Source organism: Propithecus coquereli, unplaced genomic scaffold, assembly GCF_000956105.1.
Source record: "Propithecus coquereli isolate 6110/MARCELLA unplaced genomic scaffold, Pcoq_1.0 Scaffold621, whole genome shotgun sequence".
Classification (NCBI taxonomy): Eukaryota; Metazoa; Chordata; class Mammalia; order Primates; family Indriidae; genus Propithecus; species Propithecus coquereli.
In genome coordinates this window covers 181,221-199,861 of record NW_012152186.1, presented here as the reverse complement: position 1 = coordinate 199,861, position 18,641 = coordinate 181,221, and the positions used below count along the sequence as shown (strand labels likewise).

The window sequence follows — 18,641 nt, the reverse complement described above, 5'->3', positions numbered from 1 at the left end:
TTTTACTAGAGATGGGGTCTCGCCCTTGCTCAGGCTGGTCTCAAACTCCTGACCTCAAGTGATCCTCCCGCCTTGGCCTCCCGGAGTGCTGGGATTATAGGTGTGAGCCATTGTGCTCGGCCTAGATATTTCAATATTTGTGTCTGGCTTATTTCACTCAGCATAATGTTTTCAAGGTTTATCCATGTTCATTCCTTTTTCTGTTTGAATTATATTCTATTGTGTGGGTAAACCACTTTTAGAAAACATGGATTTTAACGGCTCCGTAATCCTGTATGTGGAGGGATCATGCTTTCTTAGCCATTCTCCCCTTTTTGCCCTCGCTCAGATAAGCCACGTAGCAGATATGCTGTTAACAACATGGGCGACCACACTGACGACCAGGATGGCGACTCCAGGTAAGGACTCAGTGGTCACTCCAGGATGGGGCACATCCTGGTCCCAGGGCTAGGCAAAGCCCCAGCTTTCTGTTGACCCAGATGTTTTCTCCTTTGAGAAATCCAGTGTCCTTTTTTTTCCATTTAGTGGGTGCTTTCAGGTAGTACAGAGCTGAGGATTGCATTGCCAGTCTCTGGCTTGCTGAAATAATTTGGGCACACGTTCCAGTTTTGGGCTGTGTGCTTGTCAAAGCAGGTCTGAGAACAGATGAGGCCATGTCCGTGTGGGGTGTTTATCTCCTATGAGAAGAACATAGAAGAAAGCAGACCCCTGTGTTGTCCTTGGATCTAATTCCTTGAGCATGTACCTAGAGGTCAAATGCAGGTGTTCAGGTGCAGCACAGCCTGGCTAGGTCCCTTCTGAGTGGCTGGGCTCAGGTGGTGGTACGGGTGGAGGGGCTGAGAGCTGGGGTGGTATGACCATGGACGCTTTTGTAGGCACAGGTGAAAGGTGGGTCCTGTTCCTTCCAGTGTTTGCTCCCTCTCTTCTCTCCAGGAGGTGCTGTGAGGGTAGAAACTTCAGAAATGACTATTTCTGCCTTTTGATGTTATTTTAAAACTTAGCAAATGTTAACATAGGCCTAGGTAAAGGAGAAAAGATTGTTAAGTTACTTGCCTGAGGGGTTCCCCTAAACACAGATGGGGTCTGCATGGGGTAAGGGACTTGACCTCCACTGTCCCAGGAGAAAGTAGCTGAGATCCCTGTGATGGACTTTTGCCGGGCAGTGAACTAGCACTCTTTCTCTCCAGTTCTCAGACAGGGCACCACACCTGCCATAACAATTTGCAATTCTAAGAGTGTGATTTTTTTATCCTCTTTTGTAAGGATGTTGGGGCCTCTGGCATGAGTGATGACGATGACTGCCTTTGAGGGGAGTGATCTTTGGGAGAAGGACCAGCAGGCGGGGGTAGCAGGGGATGGGAGAGTTGTTGGACATACCAGGAGTTGACTTTCTTGATGTAGAATTATGGTTGTTTTGTCCTTCAAAAATGGTGGCTTAGACAAACTCTTGTTTGTCAGAGGCACATAGAAAGCTTTGCCCCTCATGCTGGACAACTGTGTCTTGTCCTCCCTCTACCTGTGCCACAGATAAGCTTAGAGCAGAACTTGCTGCCACCTACCCCCCATGTTCTCCTTCCCCCAAGCTCCAGTGGATGTGAGGCTCAGGCTGCTGAAGACTCCGAAAGGGTTCTTGGAAGTGTCTCTGCAGAGAGATTTCCTAGGAAGGCTGGCAGTACCTAATTCCTACAGTTAATTTTCAGAGACTTACAATAAAATGACCATGAGGATGTTTTCTAGGGAATTAATTTAGTATCTAACATAACGAAGAAGGAAAACCGTGGAAGGGGAGTGGTTCTCTCTAGAATCTCTTTTATTAAATTTAAGGATTACTCCATTTGGTAATTTTAACATACAGCATCTGTGCATCCTGCTGCGTACCCCCGATGTTTTCAGGGTACAGGTGAATACCTTCAGGGCCCCAGCTCCCCTCCTGCTTTATTTTGTCACACGGGCCCACCAGGCCCTGTCGTAGCTCAGAGCATCTTCCTGGAACAGGGCAGTGAAGGTGGGTCAAGCCCATTCTCTGTGTCTTCCTTGATTGTTGTTCTCAAAGGTGCTTTTCTTTCTGGAGCTGGTGGAATGTTCCTGCTTTGCCAGATTGAAACAGTGTTACCAGGCTACACATTAGCTTCTGAGTGGTGGTGGCCTGCCTCAGAGAAGTGAGGACAGCAGAGCCGTGCTGCCCAGTATTGCAGACTATCCAGCCAGTGTGGCTATTTAAATTGAAATTAACTCAAAGTAAATAAAATAAAAAATTCATTTCCTTAGTTGCACTAGCCACATTTTAGGTGCTCAGTGGCTACATGGGACTGACTAGTGGCTACTGTATTAAATGGCTCAGATTTGGAATATTTCCATCATTGTACAAAGCTCTGCTGTACAGTGTTGGCTTAGGGAGCAGGCTGGTTTTATAAGGTGCATCATCAAGATGTGTTTCAGGGAGTAGGAATTAGCTGTTACTTATTTTTTATAACCGTTTTCTAGAATTCAGTAAGGAGAAAAGAAAGTGGATATTGTCCAGTATCTCTAAAACTTGAAATTCAAGGTCAGAAAAGTTGTAATGTTCCTGTTGGTTGGGTGTGAGGGGTTGGGGAGCTCATGCTTAAATGTACCGTGTGTCCCCCACAGTGGTAGGGGAAAAGCCATCGAGAGAAGTCTGAGAGAAAACCTGGTATCTGTCAGCAAGGCTGATGTGCATATGTCCCCTCCCTACATGGGCAGCCATCTCCTGGCCCCACTCTCAGAGATTTCGAGCAGTACTCTGCCACTGCCTCAGAATGGGGAGCTGGAAGCTTGGAGAAAAGCTGATGCCTTTTATTGTCAAAATGCTCTGAAATCGTTGTACTTTAAACACAATCCAGAAGACCTTCCCAGTTCCATCCTTTTAACTCTCGAATGCCATTGTGAGGCTGTGGAATCTGGTGACACTGCTGCCCCCCTCAGGCTTGGCTGCTTGTCTTGCCGCAGTGGGTCCAGCTTGCCGGTGCAGTTGGGTCCTGAGCCAGGCAGGCACTCTCCAGCTCACAGCACGCAGACCCTCCAGCCGGCAACACATGGGGCTCCACCGGGCCTCTTTTGACAGCCTTGCCTCTACTGTCGTGTGTGTTTATAGCCCTACACCGATGCGGTAGGAAGATGCCCCTTCATTCCTGTAGCTGGGATTGATACACAAGAAGGTGGCAGTTGTGTCCCCAAGTTTAAAAATTCCCCACCCTCTCCCTGGCCCAGCCATTGCATCCACACTGCAGGGCAGTGCGCTGGGACAGGCGCAGGCTCAGGGGTTCAGGTTTGACTCTTGCTGTGCATCCTACAGAGTGTGGTGGGCACATGCTGTAGACCGAACCTTCACGTCACTGTCTTATGTAGATGCCTGAGGGTGGCGAGTCACCTCCACCTCTTCTTCCCAGAGCCATCCAGTGCCATAGGAACATCCATGTCTCAGTGAGTGCTTGCCTTCCTCAGAGGGGCAGACACAAGTCCATACTGTGCTCCTGTCAGGAAGTGGGACTTGGCTGACACTCGGAAACCCTGTGTGCTTGCTCCTTCCTTTGGAGGTTAAAGGGCTTGCATTGTGCCTTGTCCATTTGTAGGAGATAAAGCTCAGAGTCAGACTCCAGCTTCAAGGATTCTGACTTTCTGGGCAATCTTGGGGAGGTCCACAAAACTTAACCCTTTAATACTATACAACCCGATCAGCTAAAGTTTGTGAGCTGCTGAGGAGAGGGCTCCCTCCTTGTGTGTTTCTCTCGTGTGGGCCTTTGGCAGTGTGTCATGGCAGGGCTCCCACATTGTTTCCACTCTTGGATTCAGGTCCCCTTTCTCTTTTCAGGATACATAGAAAGCACCATGTCCCAGAACAGAAATCTCTGCAGAAGATCATAAATTCTTACACTCTTTCTAAAAGATGGAAGTTGGATAGTGAAGAAGCCCAGATGTTTTCTGACACAGATATGTATGGATCTACTGTGACTGTCTTGGTTGCTCCAGGCAGAGACTCAGGGAGGTCAGCTGTGCAGACGGTCACAGTATCTTAAGAATTGGGGCTGATGATACTCACATGACACTACAGTTTTCAGAAGGTTTTTGCCTATGAGGGTCCTATTTGATCCCATGTAGACAATTTCTTGTCACACAGGTGAGAAACCAAGAAACCAGTTTTCTAGATACTTGTGCACAGGCATCCAGCTGTATGGTGCTGGGGTCTCAGCCAGCTCTTCCAGCCTTACTCTTGCTTCTGAAAACTGACTCTCTTTCCTGCCCAGCCTGTATTTATGTGTGAGAATTTGAACTTTGGTAAGAAAACCCCATGGTAAGTGTTCAACATGGGGAGTGTATATATCCTCTTTCTTGTCCAGTAAGTTGCTTAGTCTTGACACCCAGCAGTTAATGCTTAATAGTGGTACTTCCGCTAGACTTTAACACTGTTTTTATAAAATAACTTTGTAACTTTTTATGTTTTTTTTTTAAAAAATAAATAAAACAATATGTTTTTGTTTGGTCTTGATGGTCCTGTTCCTATTTCAGCGAGCCATGTCCTCCAACCGATGAGCAATTGGTTGCAGGGTAAGACCAAGACCTCTCCACCATCTTTCTGTCTTGATTCTGCTGCCTTCTCTTCTTGTAATTGTGCTTCATTCCTGATTTCCCTCAATGTTAAAGAATGACTAACGAGGCACAAAGGCCCTGGCTTGGACCTCACTGCCCCAGTCCCCGCATAAGTTGAGGGGGACTTCCCCATGGCCCTACCCTTTCTCTGCCCAGTTACTTAGCTGTGTCATATTACCTGAGAGGCCAAGGCATGGTTAGCTGGCACCACGGAGACTTCTGGGGCCAGGCATGTCACACCAACTTCCTTCTCCTCCAGGTCGTCAGCGGTAGTCTTATAAGGGTCATGGGTGAGCAGGAGTGAGGCTTCTTGTCTCCGTAGCTCACTGCCACCCTAGGGAGACCAGTGATCATTGTTCCTTGTCTTCATTTTTCAGAGGGGCTTAGTGGGAGGCCTCTCCCAAGGGTTGGGCATTAAGCGTGATACTCAGGCTTACATGGGATTGGATGTGCCCAGTAGAGGCAAAAGTGTTCCCACGGAGTTGACACGGTGCTGTTCCAGGAGGGCAGGGCGAGGTGGGACTCTGTCGTCCCCTTGACAGGGCATCTCCTCTGGACCTTGGAGGTACACACAGGTCCATAAGGCCGAGCAAGGAGGTGAGTGGGGAGAGTTGAGCTCCCTTCCAGGCTGTCCTCCCTTCCCTTTTTTTGGCCAAGATAGAGAACAAGCCCTGCTCCAGAATGGCTCATCAGGAGTAGAAGGTCCTGGCCTGTTCTCCAGGTAGGTTGGTTCATCTTCCTAAATGTGTTTTCCTTGAATTTCCAAGTTATTCAGGGATTTTTTAGTTTTTGTAACAGCTATTTTATTGTGTTGTAGTACATTATCAGGCCTTTCACCATTAAAACAAAGGAAAAGGGCCAGGTACTGTGGCTCATGCCTTAATCCCAGCACTTTGGGAAGCTAAGATAGGAGGACTGCTTGATGCCAGGAGTTTGAGACCAGCCTGGGCAACATAGTGAGACCTGTCTCTACAAAAAATTTTCTTAAAAAATTATCCAGGCATGGTGGCACTTGCCTGTAGTTCCAGCTACTCGTGAGACTGAGGCAGGAGGATTGCTTGAGGCCAGGAGGTCGAGGCTGCAGTGAGCTATGATCATGCCACTACACTCCAGCCTGGGTGACAGAGCAAGACCTTGTCTCAAAAAACAAAGGGAAAAGGACTTTTACAAATTTTAGAAACAAAAAACATTGTCACTTGTTTGTGGTTCCATTTGCTATTTATAAGTTATGCCCCCTCCCCTAATTGCATGATATAATTCTGTCTTTGTGCACATTATATCACCAGACACACTACAGAAAGTATAAAGACACTCAAGTATTTTTTCATCATACATGTATAATATTAAGATGATTAATATTACATCATCTGGCAGTGCGATTTTTAACTTCAGCAGCGCACGGCTTTCCAGTTTGTTCTCTTTGCAGTCTCGAGCAAAGAGCCTTTTATTTGGCTGTCCAAGGGCGCCTTGGGATTTAGGTATTTGTAGATGTGAACTGGGCTACCATTGCTTGCCTCTGAGAGTCCCGGGACCCATCCCACAAGCAAACTAACTTAGGTCCCTGGACCGGTGCCTGAGGGACAGGACTGAGGCATGTCTTTGGCTCTTCATGACAGAGCAGCGGTTTTTGGTGGAGATTTTTGGCTATTACAGGAACAAGTGAAGTTTCTGGAGTAGGGGAGGTTATTTTCCTATCTGTTATCTCTGCGTCCCATGAGGCACTGGGTGGCAGAGTGGAGGGGTGCTGTTTGTTTAGATGGTGTGTAAAATGTTGGCACTGGACCAGTTGCTAGAGCAGAAGTGTTTGGTGAGGCTTTAATTCCTCACACCCTTCTTAAACATCACCATGTCACCTCAGATGGGAGTTACAGGACAGAGTGAGCCCTTTAGAATTTGAAGAAAGCATATGATGCTTGTGGTCTAAGACACTGGAATCTTCCACCTCTGGTTTAATCATTCCAGAGAGTAGTATTCCAGGGAAGGAGAGACCCGCAATGGATGGCCAAACACTCGGTTGTGGGTCCTGCATTTCCCAGGATGCCTCTGACAAGGTTGGTTTTGGAAGGTCCCTCTACCCCCTGACTATGTGAGAGGCAAGGAGCCTGTTCTGATCACACCCTCTGCATCCTGTGTGTCTGTGGCCTAGGGTGTGCTAGGACAGTAAGATGGTATGCCAGCTGTGAGGAAGACTGGAAACCAGCATGATCCCCCAGACCTTGGCCATCCTAGGCACCCCATTGGCCTGGGTAGACTTAGAAAGAATCCCATGGCTGCTTGTCTTGCATTTTGGGCTGTTTGCTCAAGGATGAGTCTAGGTCAGTTCTCTTACAGCCCTGCTTTGTGTGAGGTCGCCTGGAACAAATGGCCCTATTCCTCCATCTGTGTTATCCCAGATCATTTGCTACTACAGAGTTGAGCAGCTATAGCAGCAGTTCAAAGCAGACCTTCCTTTTTCATCATTAAATGGAGGAGTTATGATGTTAGTCCCCTGCCCCTCACCAAGAGGGCCTCCAGGAGAGAAGCATGACAGACACACACTGGAATATCTTTCCTCGGTGGTCTCTTCTAGGAGTCTCCCTGCCCAGGGGCAGAATACAGCCCTGGGGGAGCTGGAGCTGCCCTCCCAAGACAGTGGAGCCTCCTGACTCAGATATTAGAAATAGTTTTCCTGGGTGGAGGGATGAGCATGGGACTTCTCTCCCATCTAGGTCCTGATCAGACACGGTGCATCTGTGTTTCCAGTACAGAAGCCTTCAGAGATAAGAGCTAGCGCCCACCCGCAGCACCCCTGCAGGCGACTCTCCCTTATCCGGATCCCCCCAGGCAGGAGGGACCAGGGGTGCAGTAAGGAGACATAGTGCACCGATGTACCTTAGAAAGGGGTGAGCTCTCACCCACACCACAGCTGTTCCCGCTGCTCCGTGGCACTCGGTCATGTGCACCCTGTGTTTGTGCCATTTGGAAGTCACTATAATCACAGTGGGTCTGCACATTTTACACAAAGTTTCTTCCCTGATAAAATCTGGAAAATTTAGGTGTTTGGCATGAGTGAAGGGCCAGGCAGCCATGCTTTGAGCAAGGGAGTCAGCAGCTTGCACACATGGCTGAGCGCAGTCCCCTTGCCCTTTACATGGCATTGTGGGGGAGGGGGCTGGCGGTTGAAGGGTGCAGCCCAGCAAACCTGAGCATGGTCGGGAGAGGACTCCCCTCTGCCTATGAGCCTTAAGGAGCAGCTCCTCAGAGCAGTGCCAGCTCTAGCTGATCCTCCTTTTGAAAGCAAACTGCCACTATTTCTCTCCTGAATTTCGTAGAGCATGCCGAGAAATGACAGCATGTGCCTTCAGTCTGTGCTTCTCATTCCTTTTACCTTGTAATTCTGGTGATTTTACATCCCTAACCTGGGGGATTGCTTCAGAAGGGCAACTGATAGAACTTGCGTCAGCAGTGGGGGCTGAGCAACTTTATAAATCTGCCATATACTGAGACCCTTCCCCTCTGGTGCCAGTGGGGCCTGGTACGTGATACTTTGTTAACGTATTTTCACTCTACCTTTTTTTAACTTTAAGGTTTTCAGATGTTATTCTGGCAACAATTTTGGCAACCAAGTCTGAAATGTGTGGCCAAAAATTTGAACTGAAGATTGATAACGTACGGTTTGTTGGGCACCCAACACTACTGCAGCATGCTCTGGGGCAGGTATGTCTCTCCCTGGGCAGGTGTGGCCCTCCCTGGGAAGGTAGGCCTGGCCCATCCTAGCTGTGGGGGCCTCAGGGCTGAGGCTGATGCTAGCTCTGGTGAAGGTAGCCTTTGGGCAGCAGATCTGATCAGTCTCTTCTCCTAGCTTTTGCTCTTGGCATTCTGGTCTCTGCTGTATCCGTCCCTTTATGTGTAGGATGTCTATTTCCAGAGGAGGCCAAAAGAATGAGTTAACCGGCATCTGTCAAACTTGTGAACTTCCTACAAAGTGGTGCAAGCATTTCTTCCTATTAAATGATATTCTAATAGCCAATATTATTATCATTTAGCACTTATTATTGTGCTAAACCTCTACCTCTATATGTGTTCCCTGATGAGTGAGTATCACAGCACTGAGGAGTGTTAGCAAGATGGCATACACTGTTAGCCAAGGGGACTTTTACACCAGGGCCTGCCAGTCAGCTCTTTGCATGCAGGCAGGGTCAGTGACGGCATTACGCAGATTCTGTAGGGTTCCATGCGACAGTGTAGGTTTTAGCTATGTTTATACACTGCAGAAATTGTGTGAGGTTCTGCTGTGTGACTTGCAAACCTCCATGAATAAGCCCGCGGAAGGAGCTTCTGAGGCAGCTGCATGCGTTTGGCCCCAGGGACAGCACCCTTCCTTCTGACCAGGGCCCCCACAGCTGGGGCTCAGTCCTCTGTCTGCGCGTGATGGAGGGGACAGCTGGCCACTTGCTGATAGTCGCGCCCTGTAGAGCTGGAGCGACTGGCATGGGTGGGGATATGTGCTGGGCCAGCCCGTGGCTCTGACTCCTCCTGGTGGCAACGCTTGTAGTTGACTTCCAAGAGCTCTGTGGTGCCCGTTCTGATGCTGCTTCTGAGTGCCCTGGTTTTGGGACCAAAGCTGGCTGGATGCCAGAGTGAGGAGCACAGAAATAAGTTCTTGGATCTGCCTCACCAAGGCCTGCTCAGGCCTCTGTTGGCCATAAGCATTGTCCTGTCTAAATTGTTCTGAGTACTTGTCCTACCTGGTATAGAAGCCTGGGTGGATGCAGGTAGACACTGTGGATGGCAGTGGGGTTTGGGTCTGGGTCCTCGATCCGTTTGAGCCCTCTACATCTGTGACTCTCTCTCCAGTGGGCACTCCTCCAGAGCAAAGTCACTAGTTGCTTTTCAGAGAACCTGGGGCTCTGTGTTTCTCTGGTTCTGCTATATTCTGGGGCCTTTTCCCATGCCTGAAGTAGAATAGCTTTGAACAGCTTTCCTTAGAAAGTCACAGCTCTCAATTTATTAGAATTGTGCCTCTTTTACAGGTCTCCAAAACAGATCCATCCCCGAAAAGGGAAGCACCTACCATGATTCTTTTCAATGTGGTATTTGCACTGAGGGTGAGTATTTGTATAAATGGCTTAGATCAGGGAGGAGGGCGAGGGGAAAAGCAGCTCATTTCCAGTGAGTGCATCGTTTGTTGACTTAGAGCTCAGGGTGGGCTGGTGCCTCCTGGGGTATAGGCAGAGTCCACCTCTTTGTTTCCTTCTTTTTGTTTTGGTAGAATACGCATAATAGTATTTACCATCTTAAAGTGTACAGTTTGACGGCATCTGGTACAGTCATAGTGCTGTGCCGTCATCACCACTGTCTAGATTCAGAGCGTTGTCACCACCCCAGAAGGAAACCCCTGTACCCATAAAGCAGGAGTTCTCCATTCTCTCCTTTAACCACTGATCTGCTTTCCGTGTCTGTGGATTTACTTATTCTGCATGTTTCATATAAATGAGATCATACAGTACATGACCTGCAGTGTCTGCCTGCTTATCACTTAGCATGTTTTTGAGGTCGATCCATGTTGTAGCATGTATCAATACTTTATTCCAAATAATATTCCACTGTGTGGATAGACCACACTTTGTTTATCCATTTATCTTTTGATGGACACTTGAGTTGTTTCCATGTTTTGGTTATTATGTATTATACAGTGCCAATGTGGACATTTGTCTACAAATTTGTGTGTGGACACATGTTTTTATTTCTCTTGGATATATACCTGGGAGTGAAATTTTGGGTCATATGGTGATTCTGTGTTTAACCTTTTGGAGAACTGCTAAGCTGTTTTCCACAGAGGCACAATTTTACATTCCCACCAGCAATATACGAACCTTCCAATTTCTTCATATCCTCACCAACACTTGTTATTTTCCATTTTGCTGATTAAGCCTAGTTGTTTCTTAAGACAGTTCCCAGCTCTATTTGAGGTTGTTTTCACTAGTTATCGGAACTATACCTGGGTGTTTTTGTTGTTTTGTTTTTTGTTTTAGGAAATGTAAATGTTAAAAACCTGTTAAAACAAGGGCTCTAAATAAACCTGTTAAAACATTAGGGATCCAAATAAACAGAAAATGCACCGCTGGGTGAGGACTGGCTAATATTATGAAAGGGACTTTGAAATACATAGGAAATTTATTTTCAGTGATTGTTAAAAAATGGAATTCTCAAATATCTCACTATCAGTTCTCACCAAAGAATCCAGTAGTTCTTTCTAGCTGGGCACGTGTGATTTGCACAGTGACTTATGTGCAGAAAGTGACAGCAAGGAATTGAGTAGATCTCAGTGACAAAGGACAGTGTGTCCTCTGACAACCTGCAAAAGCAGACACCACTCTACATCTCAAGTGTTTTTTCCATTGAGGTTTATTTGGTTTGGAGACCGTACATCTCACTATACGTGGCTCAAAACCAAAATGATGGTAGAGAAAAACTCCTTTTAAGTGGAGCTTAGTTTTTAAGACTGAGTTACCTTGTTGATAAATAAAGACCTGCAAGTTAAAACAAAATCATTTGTTAACGGTGGCTATCCCTGTGGTATAAGGTACCAGGAGAAGAACCTCACTTTATGCTTGATACACTTTCACGGTGTTTGCATTTTCTCAGTATCTTTGTATTTGTTATATAATTACATAATATAAACAGCCACGAAGAGAAACAAATTAAGTAAAAAACAAGCACGTGAATAAAAAAAGTCCATGACGAATGCTGTCCACCTGTCAGCACTGATAACCCCTGTGGGACGGGCGGCGAGAATCAGCCTGGCCCTGCCTGGGTGTTGCAGGCAGCCTCTCCTTCCTGGGGAGGAGCATCTGACAGCAGCCTGTATGAGGCCCTTAGGCCTACAGTCCCATGTTAGCAATCTTATCAAGAAAACAAGCAGCTTTTATAACTGAATAGAGACTTTTATCATAATAATTAAACTGGAAATAATCCTGGTGTCTAGTAGTTGAGGAATGATTAAACAGTGTGGTTATTGTTACACACTGGCCCATCTTCTGGTCATTAAGGATGAGAAATGAAGATGAGACCAGAACCTGGGGTAGTGTGGGTCGATCACTGCCAGACAAAAGCAGCAGGGAGCAAGACGGTGTAGGCCTTCAGCTGGCTGTGACATGGAAGAGTGAGAAAAATTTTAATAGTGTAAAGAGCTAGTATTTTAGAGTGGACATGTTTTTTTCCTTCCTTTCAGTAGTCATTCAAAAATGTACACTTTTTTTTTCTTTGAGAAGTTTTAAATAAATCGTTAACTAGAGAGAACAGTCTGACAAACCTCATGCATCTGTCTCTGAGGTCTCATAGCCACTGCCTTTGCACCCTGGCTCTATCTTTCCTCCCCTCTCTGTATTTCTTTTCTTTTTTCTTTTTTTCTTTGAGACAGAGTCTCACTCTGTTGCCGGGGCTAGAGTGCCATGGCGTCAGCCTAGCTCACAGCAACCTCGAACTCCTGGACTCAAGCAATCCTCCTGCCTCAGCCTCCCGAGTAGCTGGGACTACAGGCATGCACCACCATGCCTGGCTAATTTTATATATATATTTTTTTAGTTGTCCAGCTAATTTCTTTCTATTTATTTAGTAGAGACGGGATCTCACTCTTGTTTAGGCTAGTATCGAACTCCTGAGCTCAAACCATCCGCTCGCCTCGGCCTCCCAGAGTGCTAGGATTACAGGCATGAGCCACCGTGCCCAGCACCCTCTCTGTATTTCAGGGCAACTGCCAGACCTCATGGCTCTTCATACCCACATACTTCAGAAGGCATGTCTATAAAATGTGGACACTTATTTTTTACATCTGAAAAAATTTGCCATGATATGTTGATATCAGCTAGTACCTGGTCCATTAAAACTTTTCCTGATTACAAAAACATTTTTCCCTTTTAGACTGTCTGAACCAGGATGCAAACCCAGCCTACCCGGTGCTTGGAGTCTCTGCCAGCCCAGAGCTCTCCCCACCCTTTCTTCCATCGAATGTTCCATGTTTGGACTCATTGTGAAGTTGGTCTTGCTTTCTGTCCCTGTATTTCCTATAAACTAGAAGTTAACTTTGAAGGCTTGGTTGGATACAAGATTTTGGGGTGAGAAAGTCTCATGGGTGATGCCCTGAACTTAATGCCGCTTCATATCACATATGGTAAAAGTGTGCAGTTTCTAAGAATTCCCACTTAGGGCTGGCACACCCTAGGTGGCAGCTTTCTCAGCCTGTCCCTCACTCAGCGTCAGGCTTTGCAGACAGGATGTGCAGGACACCCTGTCAGTGCAGGTCATTGAGCCCCTCCTGGCGCAAGCACCACCTTGCACATCTGGGAGAGTCAAGCAGGTGGTCCCTGGACACCTGCCTTGGGGATACTGTGGTGGCTCTACCAGGTGGGGGTGGGGGTGGGGCCTTCAGCAGAGGGTCAGGCACTCGGGTATGACTTGATTACGTCTTCAAGGGAATAATCATTCATTCTCCTCCTCCTCCTTGCTTTGCTGGTGGGTGTATTTTTATACAGATTCTTCCAAATACGTATTTTGTTTTGAGGCAATTGTATATACCCTATAAACTGGCCCTCCAGTTCTGGGGACACTGTCGAGGGGATGACCTCGACAAGGAGGGGGAGGGAGGGCATGCTGCTTTGTTGTAAGTCAGCGCAGGTGTGAGTTTTGTTTGTAAACATGGGATCTGCTGAGAGTGTGGAAAACCTCTCCAACTCCAGGTGAAGAAAGTGTTTACTCTCTGGGTCAGGTTTTGGCCCAAAAGTCTGGCTGTGAACCCTTTGGGCATGGCCCTGCCTGCCAGATAAACAGGAGGGGAGGCAGCACCAGGGTTTCTAATCAGCAGCACCATTCGTCCCTGTCCCTTGTCCCACCTCCACCTCCAGAGATGACTCAGCAGCCCTCTTGGCCTCCAGAAGCACTGAGTCATGGCTTACCCCGTTATCTGCTCCCTGAAGTGCTTTCACAGACCCCACAGCTGCACGCTCCACCCTTGGCTTTGGCAGATGCGCTTGCTTGGCTCTCTGTCCCTTGATAGGATAAGGAGGGACGAGGGCCCGTCTTGTTCCTGAGAGCCTCCTGCACCCTCCTTTGACCCGGTCAGCATGAGTGCTGGGGCGGGGACATGGGCCTGGGGCCTGCTGGCTCTCTAGTTAACCAGTGTCGTTCCTGCTGGGAAGAACTGCTCATCCTTGAGAACAGAAAGTATTCGGTGAACAACTAGCATAGTGCTTCTGTTACTGCTCTGTGCACCCCTGTAATGATGTGGCCTGTTGTGACTGAATTCTTACCCTTTTTTTTTTTTTTGAGATAGAGTCTCACTCTGTCGCCCAGGCTAGAGTACAGTGATGTCATCATAGCTCACTGCAACTTCAAATTCCTGGGCTCAAGTGATCCTCCTTCCTCACCCTCCCAAGTAGCTAGGACTACAGGCTTACACCACCACGCCTGGCTGATTTTTCTATTTTTGGTAGAGACAGGGTCTCGCTCTTGCTCTGGCTGGTTTTGAACTCCTGAATTCAAGCGATCCTCCCGCCTCAGCCTCCCAGAGTGCTGGGATTACAGGCATGAGCCACTGCGCCCGGCTATATTCTTACATATTATAGGCCGATCATGTCCACTAGTAGTCAACAGTGCAGTGACGACCACAAACACTTCCAGGGTTTTTGCCCAGGGCAGGCTCTGTTCTGAGTGTTTTCTGTGTCTAATTCCCTCCACTTAGTCCTTGGTGAAGGAAGTGCATTGCCGTGTTTCTCAGATGAGGACCTGTGACTTGTGGTCCCACAACAGGTAGGCAGGCAGGATCTGTGCCCTCAGCTGCACCCTGCCTTTCTGTACAGCCCTGGCGCAGTGGAAATGTCTGTGTCCCCCCCAGGGTGTCTCCCACAGAGCCATCTCTGTGCTCCCACCCAGGTGACCATCCCTAAGAATAGAGGATAGGGGCTGGCAGTCGGTGTTTCTGTGGGTGGGCACTGGAGGGGACTCAGGAAACTGGGGGCAGCAGTGGCCCCTGAAGGGGAGCCTGGGGAAAAAGAGTGGAGAAAGTTTCTTTTGAGTTTTTGCTGTGCACACGTATTAGCTCCGTTTCAACTGCGTTGAGCCATGTCCCTGTGTGTACTCTTGAGTCTGAGTATGGCCTCTCTCCCACAGGCAAACGCTGACCCGTCAGTGATAAACTGTCTGCATAGCCTGTCCCGGCGCATCGCCACCGTACTACAGCACGAGGAGCGCCGCTGCCAGTACCTCACTCGGGAGGCCAAGCTGATACTGGCACTGCAGGACGAGGTGTCCGCCATGGCTGATGGTGAGTGCAGTGGGGCATGATGGGAAGGGGCTGGGCTGGCTGATGGCCTCTCTGCAGTGTGGGTCCCTGTGGAGGAGCTGCCGATTAGTGTCGACCGTGCAGATGTTGGTGGGGCCTTTCCCACTCTAATACCAACAGACAAGTCAGGAGCTGGTGATGGCATCAGCTTTGGTGAGCTGGGCATTGGAAAGGATGTCCTCACAACAGCTTTGTGAGGTGTGGACCATGATCATCCTCATTTGCAGATGTGGAAACTGAGGCTTAGAGAGATACATTATCTTCACTCTGGGCTGATTATGCCTGGGGGATACAGGAAGACTCCCCAAGGGGGAGTAGATCTGCTTTCCTGGATGGATGTGCTGAAATTGATTTCCCAACTGGAAACTTTCTTCTTCTCCACACCGTGCTATGGTTACCCTTCACATAAGATAGGCACCTCTGTCTGGCCCTGGTCCTACTAGACATGTTGCCCTGGGGTAGGAGGACTCAGGTGGGGGCCGATGGGCAAATGCACATGGTGAGGTGGGCGGTTTCCAGTTCTTTACTTTTAACCAAATTGAAGGATGACCTAGTCGAGTTATCAACTAACCAATTATTAAAAATAATGTTTGCTGATCATTGTATGATTTTTGGCATGCCATCAAGATTTCAAAGCATGGAGGGACGCCTATAACGAACCCTCCAGCTCTGTTTTCTTTGGTTAGCATCTCAATTATAAAAGAGCAAACTAGCACTTGTAATCCTAGCACTCTGGGAGGCCGAGGTGGGAGGATCGCTTGAGGTCAGGAGTTTGAGACCAGCCTGAGCAACAGCGAGACCCATCTCTACTAAAAGTAGAAAATTTAGCTGGGTGCAGTGGTGCATGCCTGTAGTCCACCTACCCAGGAGGCTGAGGCAGGAGGGTCACTTGAGCCCAGGAGTTTGAGGTTGCTGTGAGCTACGATGACGCCACTGCACCCTACTGGAGCGAAGGAGCGAGACTCTGTCTCAAAGAAAAAAAAAAAAAACAAAACACAAAAAAACTAGGAATAAAATTGAAGTCAGATCTAGTTGTTCTAGCAATAAAAGTATTGATTGTCATATGTAAATTAACAACAAAAAAAGAACATCCCTGTCTGATTTAGCTGCATTTTCAGTCAAAATTTACTTTTTATGTTTGACAATTAGCTGCTAAAATTTGCAATACATTTCTGTTTTGGCCAATTATGTACTAATTATAATTATGATAATAACAATCCAAAAGTTTTATTTTTTTAAACATTCTCTTTTAGAGTCTGTGACTTTATCACAGAAAGTAAAAAAATTCAGCTTATGAAAAAGGATTAACAAAAGACTTCAATCATAAATCACATTAGCAGACACATTTGATGGGCAGGAGTGGGATGTGTCAAGGGAACACCTGATCGCTGAGACAGAGACAGGGTTTGGTGGTCTGAGGGAGAAGCCCAGGGAGGGGCCCACGAGATGGTTTGCTCAGCGGTGCTGTAACTGCAGGTGGGGAGGGCCAGGGTAAAGTGTAAATACAAATGTTCCAGATTAAGGTAGCTGAACAAAGCAGCCTAAGTCTAATTTTAGTTCGAATTGATGCATAGATTTTATGAAAAGAAGTGAGAAGTTTCCTGATGTTTGGTTTAAAGTCACTTAAAATTCTTTTTAAGTTAAACTAGTTTTTAAAGGTATTCCCTATTCTGGCCTATAAAAGTTTCCTTGCTTTTGAAGCTTTAAATTCTTTTGTGATGTGTGTGATTCTTGCAGGAAATGAAGGTCCCCAGTCCCCATTCCATCACATCTTGCCCAAGTGCAAGCTGGCCAGGGACCTCAAGGAAGCTTATGACAGGTAAGCCCAGTGAGCATGTTCATTGAACCTTCTCGTGGGCTAGCCTTCCACAGGTGGGGCTCCCCTTGCTGGACGCCGTCCTCTTGGTGTGCGGGCATCAGAGCTCTGCTGAGATTGGGGCGAGAGAGGACTGGGAAGGGACGGTTGTGTGGCTGCTCTTGAGAGAAGTAATTTTGGTGGCTGTTTTCTAAGTTCCAGCCCCTTTGCTGAAGAGGAGTGCACTCAGCTGGGGCAGTCACCTCCAGATTCCTCTTAAAATAGAAAAGCGAACCTAAATTTATGCATGAGAGTCTGAAAGTATTTTTGAATCATCAAACACCAAGTGACATTTTATTGAGAATGCCACAGTATCAAGTTCTGGGTCCACCTTCATGAGGTGGTTGTCACTGACCGCACTTTTCACCCATGAGGGAACTGAGGCCCAATGGGTGGAGCTGGGGTTGGCTGTGCTACTTGCTGCTCTGGAGGAGTTGGGGTTTGGGACACTGCGTACATGAGGGCAGCAGGCATTGTGGGCATGATGAAGCCTCACAATTGTTCTGACTGTATTGGTAGCTGAGCATCAACTCTGTTAAATCTGGACAAGTGAAGACATCCTTTTCTTATTGAGGGCGTCTGTGTGACCACTGCCCTGTAGCCCTGGGTCCTGTGCTAGTTTCAGCTCCTCCCTGGCCCTGAAGCTGCAGCTGGGGACAAGGACCTTTCCCGCCCCTGCAGGTCAAGGGCCCATTCACATAGCGCCTTGTCACAGCGGAGGGTACCACATAGCACCAGGAACATTGAGGGGCAGACAGCATGTCTAGTGCAGGTCTTTCTCCTCGGTATTGGCATGGCCTTTCCTTCTGGGCCTCCCCTGCTACCCTGGGCCTCTTTCTGCTTCTTCCAGCCTTCTTTCCCTCCTTCCAGTTCTCCTGTTTTCCTGCATTCTCCTTTACCGTGTGTTCAGGTCAGTGCCCCTGCTGGGGCCTTCTTGGGGCTTCACTCCCTCCTGGCGGACTCCTTGCTCCCTGTGGATTCTCCTTGAGGTGGGCCTGACCTGAGAGCAGGGCAGGTGAGCTCCAGTGTCTGTGACCCAGTGGGGTGTGAGCAGCGACGTTTTATACAGGATCATTTCTTTCTTTAAAAAAATTTTAAATATTTTTTCTGATTTTTACCAACAATGCATGTTCATTATAAACATTTAGAAAATTTAGAAAAATATAAAGTAAAAGTCATCTATAATCCTATATCCAGGGATGATCACAGTTAACATTTTGTTAATTTTCTTTTTGTTTTTTTTTAACTTCAGCTTTTGAAAAGGTGACATATTAAGTTTGAAAGTCAGAATGCCTTACATCCTTCCTGCTGTGCCCCCAGCAGGTCCCCACCCTGGTGGCAGGATGCATCCAGCAGGCAGCCGTGTGTCACCTGTCATTCCTCACACACAGGCAGACGCAGATCTGTGGTTCTCTGTACACGACAGTAGCACACTACATGTGCTGTTTTGTCCTTCGCTTTCACGGTGTAAAAGTGCAGCATTGACTTCTGTCTGTGTTGTTACATACGGACTTTTCATTCTGTTTCTGGCTGCAGAGTTAGCTACCCCCACTCCCTACCATATAGTTGGTTCCAGCCTTCTACTGATAACCATTTGCATGTGTGTGTTTGTGTGTGCACTTCTGTATCCGTAAGATGAATTCCTGAAAGCATCGCAAATGGGTAAACTGCACTTGTGATGTTTTGCTTCTCTCTGTGGGGTTTGTGCCTCTCTCTGCTCCCACCAGCAGCACAAAAGATGCCCCAGCTTTGCCAGCACAGGGCCTTGGTGAGCTGGTGGGTTTCAGCCAGTGCAATAGTGGAGAACGATACATCTCAGTTCAGCTTTACCTTAGTACAGTTATACATCTCTTCAACTTGTTT

General features: G+C 47.6%; 1 protein-coding gene across 3 annotated transcripts in view; it reads left to right on the top strand.

Annotated features, from left to right (window-relative positions):
• Positions 1–18,641, top strand: part of NPRL3 (nitrogen permease regulator-like 3 (S. cerevisiae)) — a 51,782-nt gene that overhangs the window by 7,810 nt on the left and 25,331 nt on the right. Inside the window, exons 2-7 of one of the 3 annotated variants that reach the window (XM_012659601.1) lie at positions 329–398; positions 4,525–4,563; positions 8,172–8,301; positions 9,618–9,692; positions 14,752–14,905; positions 16,661–16,742. In XM_012659601.1, coding sequence (XP_012515055.1) covers positions 361–398; positions 4,525–4,563; positions 8,172–8,301; positions 9,618–9,692; positions 14,752–14,905; positions 16,661–16,742 — 518 coding nt within the window. In that variant the 5' untranslated portion in view covers positions 329–360. Of the gene's footprint in view, positions 1–306; positions 399–4,524; positions 4,564–8,171; positions 8,302–9,617; positions 9,693–14,751; positions 14,906–16,660; positions 16,743–18,641 lie in introns of those variants that run through there. The other 2 variants (XM_012659600.1, XM_012659602.1) reach the window with 2 other exon arrangements.